We start from the raw sequence: 12,079 nt of genomic DNA on the forward strand, positions 1-12,079 counted from the left end.
TTTCAGAGGTAGAATTCAGTGATTCATCAGTCTTTTATAACAGCCAGTGTTCATTACATCACGTGCCCTTAATGTCATCACCCAGTTACCCCATCGCCCACACCCACTTCTCCCTCCAGCAACCGTTTGTTTCCTGATTTAGAGTCTCTTAACAGTTTGTCTCCCTTTCCAATTTTGTCATGTTTTTTCTCTTCCTCTATGATCCTGTTTTTTAAATTACACGTATGAGTGAGATACATGATCATTATCTTTCTCTGATTGACTTACTTTGCTTAGCATAATACCCTCTAGTTCCATCCATGTCATTGCAAATGGCAGGATTTCATTTTTTGATGGCTGAGGAGTAGTCTATTGTGTGTATGTATGTGTGTGTGTGTGTGTTTTTAAAAAATATTTTTATTTATTTATTTGACAGAAAGATCACAAGTAGGCAGAGAGAGAGGAGGAAGCAGGCTCCCCGCTGAGCAGAGAACCCGACGTGGGGCTTGATCCCAGGACCCTGGGATCATGACCTGAGTCGAAGGCAGAGGCTTTAACGCACTGAGCCACCCAGGCGCCCCTTGTATGTGTGTTTATGTGTACACACACATTATGGTTTTATACATACACACACACACACACACACACACACCTTTATCCATTCATCTGTTGGACATCTGGAGCCACTATATTAGTCATGATCCCTTAGCAATTCCCAGGCCTGATTTAAATTCATATTCCCAGAGCACTCTGGTAAAGGACCCTGCCATAACACCACAAGGATGTAATATGTACCTTCCTCTTAGCTTTCTCCAAAGTAACTTGTGACCATTTACCAGAGCAGTTATGCACGGAGGAAAGAAATTCCTAGGCCTTTAGGATTACTAAACTGGTCTCCAGTTCTGCTTTCTGGAAACCAGAATATGATACGTTTATTCAGAGTGGAATCTGACTGAACTCAAGTGATAAATGGAGTTTGTTTTTTTTTTAAAGATTTTATTTATTTGACAGAGAGAGATCACAAGTAGGCAGAGAGAGAGAGAGAGAGAGAGAGAGAGAAAGGGAGGAGGAAGCAGGCTCCCTAACAGAGAGCCCGATGTGGGACTCGATCCCAGGACCCTGAGATTATGACGTGAGCTGAAGGCAGAGGCTTACTTAACCCACTGAGCCAACCAGGCAGCCCGATAAATGGAGTTTTAACACAATTCCACCACCCTGGCTCCAAACCCATTTCTTCTTTCCTTCTCCTGCTATATCCTGAGTGTATGGTTAGTAGTAATGTAAGTGACTAGCAGAGTCAACCTACTGATTTCCTGATGGTAGAGTGAAAACTGCTTTCTTGTGTTAATCAAATTTTAATGGAGGGGTGTAATTCATGTTCACTTTACAATGTAGTCAACATTTGTGTGCCCCAGACTAAAGTGCTAATGTAGCATTATTTGGGATTTTAAAATTATTTCCTCTTTAGGTTGATGCATTACCTTAACAGACTTCTTAACTACTTCCCATGGCAATTTCTTTGGAAAATTTCCCTGTGTATGTGAAATTAATACAGACATATTTTAAATAACAGTAATTAATATATTCTGATATCACATTAAGCTCCTGGCCTAAAACCCAACTTTATCACTGATCAAAATGTTATGCTGATAAGCATTTAGCAAGCTGAGACTGATAGTTTAATAATATGTAGTAAATCAGATGGTCGAAGTGCTGATTTGCATTTTGGATTTATAGTAATTTTTAACTATATAAACAAAAATAATAACTTATTTTTGTGCTCATTTGTGAGTAATAGTTTGAACTGGCAAGAATTAGTTTTTTTATGGTCATTAGAGAAACTAACGTGCACTTCACCTATACCTTTATTTTAGTAAAACATGATTTTGTTATGGGAAAAAAAAAAATACCCAGCTGTAACAAGGAGTTTTTTTTTTTTAAGATTTTTTTAAAAAATTTATTTGACAGATCACAAGTAGGCAGAGAGGCAGGCAGAGAGAGAGAGAGAGAGAGAGAGAGGAGGAGGCAGGCTCCCTGCTGAGCAGAGAGCCCGATGTGAGGCTCGATCCCAGGACCCTGGGACCATGACCTGAGCTGAAGGCAGAGGCTTTAACCACTGAGCCACCCAGGCGCCCCACAAGGAGATTTTTTTTTTTTAATTTCTACTAATATACTATGTTAACCTCACTCCCTGGATTTTTGTATATGTGTTATGGGTTTTTTTTTTTTTTTTTTTTAAGATTTCATTTATCTGAGAGTGAGCAAGCATAAGCGGGGAGGGAGGTGTGTGTGTTAGAGGGAGAAGCAGGCTCCTGGCTGAGCCCAGTGTGTGGCTTGATCCCAGGACCATGACTTGATCATGAGCTGAGCTGAAGGCTTAACTGATGAGGCACCCAGGCATCCCTGCTTTTCTTATATAGTGTATTAAGACCTTTCAGTTCCAACTCCCTCTTCCATCCCCCAAGCCAGTAATACTTGTAAAAAGTTACTTCCTCTCAGAAGTACTTCAGGGTAAATACAATTAAGTCCTTGAGACAAAAATCTAAACTTTATACCAAATCCTTTTATATCAAAACTCTTACATTCACATGAAGCAAGAACAGTATTTATTAATGGAGTTTCCACTAATTTTCATAGTCATGTTAGCCTGGGCTACTTATACAAAAAAAAGGAAGCACATACACACACCCGAAAACAAATCTATCCCTCCCCCCACCAAAAAAATCCTCACTTCCTAAGTTCGTAAGGTGACAAGTTTTACTTCTGAGAGGTAGCACAACCAAGCAAATGAATACTGTACGTGCGCTAACTGAGGCACTTGAGATCACCCCATTTAATTTACAGCAAAAACTGTCCTTTTCAGAATTTCAGTGCTTATGAAGAATTACTGTATTAGAACAATGGTCTCAATTTACTTGACAAAATCTTACTCTGACTTGATCCTCTAGACCTTAACTCTGAAGAAAAATGTATTTCTATCTCAGGCAAGTATTTCAATTCTCAAGAGCTACTGATAAAAGATCAGTGTGGAAAGAAGTATGCTTTCTTAAAATTGGGAACATATTTTAGCTTTGTAATTGTGAAATCGCATTAGTGATAATGAAAAAACATTGTTCTGTTCAGGGTAATTTCATACGTAAAAGGCTCCTGGCTTCATTCTGTGAGCTACAAACAGAAAGATATGAATCAGCTTAAGTAGACATGTGATTAAGAACAGTGAAGGACGGCTTCCACAACAGACATAAAATTGCTAACACTTTGCAAGTGAAAGTTTTCTGAGTTACTAAATGGTAGGGTGATCTCAGTCATAAACTTGGCTTCATATGAAATGTTTTCATTAAAATTTTAAGTTTTCTTTACAGTAAGAAAAACCTGGAAAGCATAGCTCCCAAACTAGCTAAGTTAGAAACTGCTAATTTTCTGAATGAAAACAGCACTGTTTTTTATTTTTACACCACTGAGTTGAAAGAATAGAAAAAGAACTACAGTTGGTATAGAGAACTCTTAGGCCATCTATACAGACATCTGAATAACTCTTCTCTACATTTACCATCTTCTGCAACTGCCTGCTTCTGCTTTGTCATTCACGGACATTTCAACCCTGTCAGCTACTGTATCTTCGGAGGCTGACTGGACGTGGCCCTCCGACTGTCCTCCAGTGTAGGTAGGGGTGCTGTACTTTAAGAGGATCGATTTAAATTGCATCAGAGGCGCGTCTGTACGAACACCCATGGGGTCAAAATGAGTTCGGCTTACTCGAAAGCCTGCTTGAGAAAGATAGCACAAAAACTTTTTTAACCTGCAGCAAGGAAAGGAAAAAAAGAGAGATTTTGTATCTTATTTAAATCACAATGTCATTAAAATATCAAATACACATTTTGCCATTCACTGGCTATCTTACTTTGGCATATTCATTCCTTTAATGCTGTGTCTGTGGATGTTGTAATAAAAGGGAGGATGTTCAGAACTGACATCGGTCTTTGGCCTTTTAGCTGAAGTTGCGATTGTTTCATTACCTTTTCTCTTTCCTGAAACATACATATATACACAAAATCAGACATGATACCTTTATAATGACTATTTTTGGCCTGGTATTTTCTATCTTGAAAGGTTTAAATGTTAATCAGTCTTAGAATAATTTTAGAGCTATAGAATAACCATAGAGATGAGTCTAATTCCCTTAAGCTGTATATAAAAAAAGGCTCAGAGACTTTACACATTTTTAGGACTTACGTTTTACCTTTCTCTAAAAAAGATTTAAGACACCTCTGCTGAAGGTGAGTAGCTTGGCTGAATTAATACAATAAACAGAAGTACAACGATGCTCTTAAATCTAATGCTTTTTGCAATGTACCATAATACCTTTAACCTCCGACAGAGAAATTAAGTAGAAGAGATCATTTTTAGAAAATTAGTTGAAGATGCCAACTGAACGTGACTGGTGGGAAGAGCGTATAGTAGTTATTAAACTTATTAAACTCTTTCTATACACACACACACACACACACACACATATACGTATATATATATATACGTATATACGTGTATATATATATGTATATATATAAAGATTTATTGGGGAGAGAGAGAGCAGGATGAGGGGCTGAGAGAGCATCTCCAGCAGACTTCCCGCTGAGCATGGATGGAGCCTGACATGGGGCTTGATCTCATGACCCTGAAATCAACCTGAGCTGACACCAAGAGTCAACGCTTGACTGACTGCACCACCCAGAAGCCCCTAAGTTGTCTTTTTAAAAAGCAAAACAAAACCTTAGACTTTACAGCACTGACATAAGTCTTAAAATCCTTTTGAAAGGAACCTGCAATGCCTAATACAACCATATTTTGAAGTGCACATGCACATATCTCAAATTGTGAGAAGGGCCATATAGTATATTCTTATAGCTAAGGAACAAGGTCTTCTAGTTAATTAATGGAATTATTATAAACCATATGTCGAGCGGTGCTTGGGCCCCGTCAGTTAAGTGTCTGCTTTCAGCTCAGGTCGTCCTCTTCAGGTCCTGGGATTGAGCCCTGCATCAGGCTTCCTGCTCAGCAGTGAGTCTGCTGCTCTCTCTCCCTCTGCTCATTCTCTCAAATAATTAAAATCTTTAAAAAAAAAATCATGCTGATGAGAAAATTCAAAAGAATTAGAATAAAAATCTTTATAACTATCAAATATAATCTGGTCTTAGTTTGGTTCACATGGTTCTTCAAAGTCTTACAGTTCTTGCAAGGGGATCACTACATATTAGAGATGTGAACAAGTGCATGTTAATAGAAATTCTGAACAGTGCAAAGGACAGATAAACAAGTTTTACTATAATTGTATTGTCTGTATAATGAAAAGGCATTTTAGAGTACGGCACCAAAGCAATCTGTTCTCTTCCTGCCCTTTTACTATCTGCATTTTTGCACTGATAAATATTTACATAACACACATATACATACATACCTACCTTGTGCAATATAGTTATCTGTTGTGGTATCGTCTGTAGTTTTAATAAACACACCATATTCTTCTAAAAGCAAATGGGAAAGGAAAATATTTTACAGACTAACATTAAGTAACAATTCGAAGTTTAAATAAAAGCTTAGTAAATTCTATCCACATTGCTTTTATGAAATACACGAGATTTTTTTGGTAAAAACAGACTGTAAGAATTAGATTTTTTAACTGTGTAACAATAATTGCTACTTCTAATGACTTACGAGAATACTAGAACGTCTAATAGTCCCACTCTTGTATCAACAGCCTGATAAAACTACAAAAGCCTATTTACACTAAAGAGAAAATAAAGGACAAAATAGCCTTAATGAGTAATAAGTATAAACAACCTTCGTGTCTCAATGGCTATAATGAAAATTTCTGGCCACACTAATCTCAGAATTACCTAAGGTTTCTCTTTCTAGAAAGCAAGATAGAGGGTACTAAAATCACAACAGACTCTTAGTTTTTTTAATCTACTAAAACTAGGGAAAAATATATATTTGTATCTTAATAAGACTATTATTCATTTCAGGCCCTGAATATAAATTAGTCACCTTGCTTGTTCAGATTTGAAGGTGCATGAACTGAAAACTGACTTTGAGGAGTACACTCTGATTCAAAGATTAATGTCTTTATTAGGGTCTGAATGTCATCTAAACCATGGTGAAAAGATTCAAAGAGCATTCTTTTGAGGAATCCAGTATTGAAAAGGGAACTTGACCTGAAAAAAAGAAAAAACATGGAGAAATGGGTATGAAAAATGTCTATTAAAAAAGTATAATTTAACTTTAAGATATATTATTAGTTATAGGAATGGAGAAAATGGTGAAATTAAAAAAGAATTTATGATTTAATTTAAAATTATTTTCTATTTTTCCCACTCCTTTTATCATGTTAGTTCTCTAATGGGATTAGTCACGGGAATTTCATTCAAAGTAAATCAACAAAGAATTTATTGAACCCTCATGTAAGGTGTAAGGTATAGAGCCCTGTGGTACATGGGGACATGGAGGGGATACCAAAGTAGAAAATATAGTGTTTGCCCTATAACAGCCTATAAATCTAGACAGGCACATAGTGTGATACAGAAGTTTTCATAATGCATATTCCTGTCAGTAAAATCTTTTTTTTTTTTCTTTTAAAGATTTTATTTATTTTTTTGACAGAGATCACAAGTAGGCAGAGAGGCCGGCAGAGAGAGAGGAGGAAGCAGGCTCCCCGCTGAGCAGAGAGCCCGACGCGGGGCTCGATCCCAGGACCCTGAGATCATGACCTGAGCCAAAGGCAGAGGCTTTAACCCACTGAGCCACCCAGGCGCCCCCTGTCAGTAAAATCTTAATCCAATGTGTATATGTAGGGTGGAGTGGGCAGGAGTAGATAGATACAGGAGGAGAATCAGATGTTGTAATGGTGATTCATTAAAAACATGGCACAAGGGTAAGTCTGATTTGCTTCCCATTTGAGAATCACAGGTATAACAGACAGAATATAAATTCAAAGATAAACCTAGATTTTCATCCTGGCTCCACCACTTACTACCTATGTAGCTGGAGTAATTAGTGCTTTTGAGTCTCTTATTCCTCATTATAAAATAGAAAATAAAACTTCTCAGACTTGTTATGGGAACTAATGAGATAGCACACATAAAATCCTTAGTCTGAGGTATATCCTCAATGAATGAAAGTTATTATCATTCGGTTAGCAAATATATATGAAAGGATATATCATTTTAAAGTGTCAAATGAATTATCAATGTAAGATTTACCAAAATGGAATTGAGAATTTAGTGACTTTAAGTCACGAAAAACACAATGGCTAGAATCTCTAAAGCATTAGAGAGAGACTTCAAAGAACACAACTGAATTGGAGCTGGAGAAAGGGGAAGAGACTGCGTAAGAGTAAAGACATGAACAATGGTTTTGAATGAGGAAATCCTACGATATGGTTTATAACTCAGTGCTGGAATCAAGAAATCTGAGTTCTGGCCCTGCCTGCAGTACTACTAATTTGGGGGGTTCACTTTCAGCCAGCACTTAACACTGCCACTGGGGTGCCTGGGTGGCTCAGTCAGTCGTTAAGCATCCCGGGATCAAGCCCTGCATCGGGTTCCCTGCTCAGCGGGAATTCTGTTTCTCCCTGTCCCATTCCCCCTGCTTGTATTCCCTCTCTCCCTTTGTCTCGCTCTGTCAAGTAAATAAATGAAAACTTAAAAACAACAACAAAACCCCTGCCATAAACTTCTCCATAAAATGAGGGTGTTGGGCTAGATCTTCCTTCTGGATCCAGCAACTTGTTACTCCTAATTTCCCCAGTCCTCAGATCAGTGAGAATAAGAACAACATGTAACAAGTGCTATAGGCAAGAGAGTACTAAAGGAAAGGCTAGTGAAGTCATTCTTGGTTTAAGAATATGTGCATGAGATGAAGATAAAATAATGGGCACCAGCATAAACATTTACCACTTGAGTTAAATTTTAGGTTTAGTAGATGACTAAACCCTGACCTTATAAGCAAGGTAGAAATCTGCCATGATTCTTGTCACAAGATTGTTAGGAATCTCAATTTTTTTTTTTTTTAAAGATTTTATTTATTTATTTGACAGAGAGAGATCACAAGTAGACAGAGAGGCAGGCAGAGAGAGAGAGAGAGAGAGAGAGAGAGAGAGAGAGAGAAGGGAAGCAGGCTCCCTGCCTAGCAGAGAGCCTGATGCGGGACCCGATCCTAGGACCCTGAGATCATGACCTGAGCCGAAGGCAGCGGCTTAACCCACTGAGCCACCCAGGCGCCCCGAGGAATCTCAAATTTCTATCAGAATCTCTAGTAACAACCTAAAAGTAAGGATTCTGATTAAAAACAATTCAACTTTAAGTCACTAAAAACACAATGGCTAGTTTACTAATGATGCAAAAGCACACATACATTAAATATTTGCAGCTGAGTCCCATCTAAACAGCTTTACCTAAAACAAAAGCAGACATTTACTTTCACACGCCCTTCTCACTTGAAACTAGTTTCTTTGAAGACCTCTTATATTAGCTGAGTCTTCTATAAAAAGTTACGGTGATTACTTCATAATCACACCCTAGTTCTACAAACTCTCAAAAGAAAAAAGCTTTATTCTTACTATTCAGAAATGAATTATCTAGATCACCCAGGCTTCTCTTTGATCCCACTGTCTTATCATTGTAGCAGACTTCTGAGAATAATGGTATAGAAAAGTCTGAAAACAAAAAACACCTCAGGTTCACAGGGGTAGAAGAGTTATAATTATTTGACTAGACTTAAAAAAAAAAATTACATTGAAACCTGCTTGTCTTTTACTACACATAATAAAAAAAATCAATCAATTAATATATAAATCAATTTTGAATATAGATCTTTCTTCACCTACAATGGATGGAATTAATGTAAACCCAGGTAAGTTGAAAATATCTTAAACTGCAAATGAATTTAATAGGGCACCCGGGTGGCTCTCAGTTGGTTAAGTGTCTGCCTTTGGGTCAGGTAATGATTCCAGGGTCCTGGAACAGAGTCCCACATCGGGCCCCCTGCTCAGAGGGGAGTCTGCTTCTCCCTCTCCCTCTGCCCCCAACCCCTGCTGCTTGTGCACTCTCTCTCAAATAAATAAAATCTCATAAAAAATGCATTTAATAGACTAACCTACTGAACATCATAGCCTAGCCTAATCTACCTTAAACATGCTCAGAAAGCACTTCCATTAGCCAACAGTGGGCAAAATCATCTAGCACAAAGCCTATTTTATTCTAAAGTATTGACTAGTTCATGTAATTTATTGAATATTATACTGAAAGTGAAAAACAATGGTTCTAAGTGTACTGGTCGTTGACCCTCATGATTGTGTGGCTGGCCTGCTGTTACTGCCCAATATGAGAGAAGACTATCGCATTTTGCTAGTTTGGAAAAGATCAAAATTTACAATTTGAAATACATTTTCTATCAAATGTGTATTGCCTCTGTACCACTATAAAGTTGAAAAATCCCAAGTTATCCATCGAAAAATCCCAATATAAGCACATACCACAGAGGTCCGAGTTCTATCGCTGTCTTTCCAGGCATGCTTCCGTGACAGTTGCAGGGCAGCTGTCTATACGGGTTTTCTGAAAATATTATAAAAAAAATCAAAGGAGAAATGATATTGTAAATAGTAACATATTTATAATAATTTGCAGCCACTACATAATGAGGATCTACTATGTGCCAGGTATTATGCTAAGTATTTTACATGCATTTAAAAATTTTAATCCTTACAACTCTCTGAAGCAGGTACTGTTAAAATCTCAATTATCCAGATCAGAGAATTAAAGCTTAAGAGAGGCCACAGAAATCCATGTCAAATGGCTTATAAGAGGCATAACTTTTATTAGCTTTTCGTCACTATGTTACATGGAATAATTTCAGTAGGAGAAAATCCTTAGAAGTCCACAAGATACCCATTTAAAATCGGCCGATGGGAGGTATAATTTACATGCAATAAAATGTATACATGTTATGTGGAAAGGCTGATGAGTTTTAACAAATGTATATAACCATGTAACCAACATCCAATCAAAATAAAGACATTTTTTCTTCCCTGCAATGGGAAGAAAACAAATTACTCCCTAGGCTTGATTCATATTCAGCCCCCAAAATATAGGCTAGAAGAATCGTAATTCAGTTTAAAGAACAATGAGAAGCCTGGTATAATCCCAAGGAAACTGGAGAAGTACTAGCATTATTCTTAGTTTCCAAAATGGGCAATATTCTACTATGGACTGTTCAGTTCCCTAAGCCCTAGAATAGTTATTTTAAATCATGCTCACCCACTGACTTCCCTCAGGCCATTCTTGGGTTATTATTCACTTTCTTGAAATGGCCTGATCTGATCAATCAGTCCTAGATATATATCCACAATTCAGAATTATGGTGGGAGGGACATAGGTCTATAGCCATGCTATCGGACATCACGTTATTCAAGGTAATTAAATGGGGTAATGCACAGACGTGAGAGCTTACTTTAGATTTACTTGAAGGCTTCTTCCCTCACTGTTTTTACTAGATCTACTTTTTAGTATTATTTAACTCTAAGCCTTAAAGAATGTTATCATCAACACTGCATTCATTAAGAACTATGAATACATCCAAGAAGTCTTCCCTCAAACCATCAAATAAGTAAATTATAATGTCAGTATTACCCCAATTAGGACAATTTATATTTACAGTTCTGTCAGTTACACCCACTTACCACAGGTAGGCGGCACACACATGAATTTTTATTAGTCAGTTTGTTTCCTGATGCATTTTATAAAATGCTCCCATCGTATCAATGTATGTCTTTTCCTAAACCTCTTGCCTAGGATTTCTCAGTGCTAGGCCAGCAATAGCAAATTCCCTCTTTGACAGGTCAGAACTATCATTTCAAGTCACCAGCATCAAAAAAAGAAGGGGTGTATACCATGTCATCAGTATATAGGCAGGCTATGAAGACAATTCCAGATGAGGATTAAAAAAATATTCGGAGACTTCTATTTAAATGCAATACACTGAACAGGTATGTTCTCTCTTCTATCCTTTAAAGCATTATTAAAATGAGAACAAAAGAATAAAAGTCAAACCCAAGGATAAATAAAATGGGAGCAGAGGTAACAAAAGATAGTAAGAGATGTCAATAAAATTTTCAAAGTGGAAATAAGGTACACAAGGGGATAGATGATTTAGCAGGCCAGACAATGCTAAAGCTAAGCCTGAAATGGGCAGACAGGCTACCGATAACACAAGTAAGCCCTCTAGTGCTGTGGGACCCCAGAAAGACCTAAGAATGGAAGGTACTGATCATCTTGGAAGATGGGTATGGGGCAGTAGTGCAAAAAAGAAGCCTGGCTGAAAACTTTTAAGGGGTTTCATTAAGACCTTTAAGATTTCTTTAATACCCACAATCAGACTTCTGTGCTTCCTCGTTCCAAAAAATGAAGTTAATCTTAGGTGAGGCTGAACCATGGAGGACCTGGAACCAGAGGCATCAGTCGCAGTTGAGAGTAAGATTTATGAAAAGAGAGGGATTAAGTAAAAGACATCATAAATGGTTAGACCTTCCAAGTCTCCTTCCCCAGCATGGCTCCTAGAAAGCTGATGGAAGATTCAAAGATTACTCTAGAAAAAACTTACAAATACAAGAGAAAAAAACAAATATATTCATTTTCATCTGGGGGATCCCCTTGTGAAAGGGCAGACTAGTGCCTTCTCATTAGAGTAAAATATATCAGTCTATAAGCCCTGACTCCAGTGCTTCCAAAAAACTTTCAGTATGGAGAGACAACCAAAGACCATTAGAAATTTGAGATGTACCATGACAGAGAACAAAATTACAACACAGAAAGAAATTGTTAGGAAACAGAAGAACTAAAACAACAAAATAACAGAAACAACAATACAAAACTGAACTGAAAAAAATCTACTCTCCCTTAAATAAAAATATGCCCAATTATAACCAATATTCTTAGCTACGATCTGATTTTGTATCTCTGAAACAAGAATAGGACACTATTAAAAAAACAATGAAAAAATATGAAGTAACTTAAAAACTGACAAAATATGACAAATTTAAAAAGGAGAG

General features: G+C 37.2%; 1 protein-coding gene across 2 annotated transcripts in view; it reads right to left on the minus strand.

The window, feature by feature from the left end:
* Positions 1-2,568: 2,568 nt before the first annotated feature.
* LOC111150716 (tRNA methyltransferase 1 like) overlaps positions 2,569-12,079 on the minus strand; it is a 53,327-nt gene continuing 43,816 nt past the window's right edge. Inside the window, exons 11-15 of one of the 2 annotated variants that reach the window (XM_022508268.1) lie at positions 9,509-9,587; positions 6,025-6,191; positions 5,439-5,501; positions 3,881-4,007; positions 2,569-3,778 (exon numbers count right to left, since the gene is read on the minus strand). In XM_022508268.1, the coding sequence (XP_022363976.1) occupies positions 3,526-3,778; positions 3,881-4,007; positions 5,439-5,501; positions 6,025-6,191; positions 9,509-9,587 (689 nt within the window). In that variant the 3' untranslated portion in view covers positions 2,569-3,525. Of the gene's footprint in view, positions 3,779-3,880; positions 4,008-5,434; positions 5,502-6,024; positions 6,192-9,508; positions 9,588-12,079 lie in introns of those variants that run through there. The other variant, XM_022508267.1, reaches the window with a different exon arrangement.

This window comes from Enhydra lutris, unplaced genomic scaffold (genome assembly GCF_002288905.1).
Source record: "Enhydra lutris kenyoni isolate GAN:26980312 unplaced genomic scaffold, ASM228890v2 scaffoldscaffold24, whole genome shotgun sequence".
Lineage (NCBI taxonomy): Eukaryota > Metazoa > Chordata > Mammalia > Carnivora > Mustelidae > Enhydra > Enhydra lutris.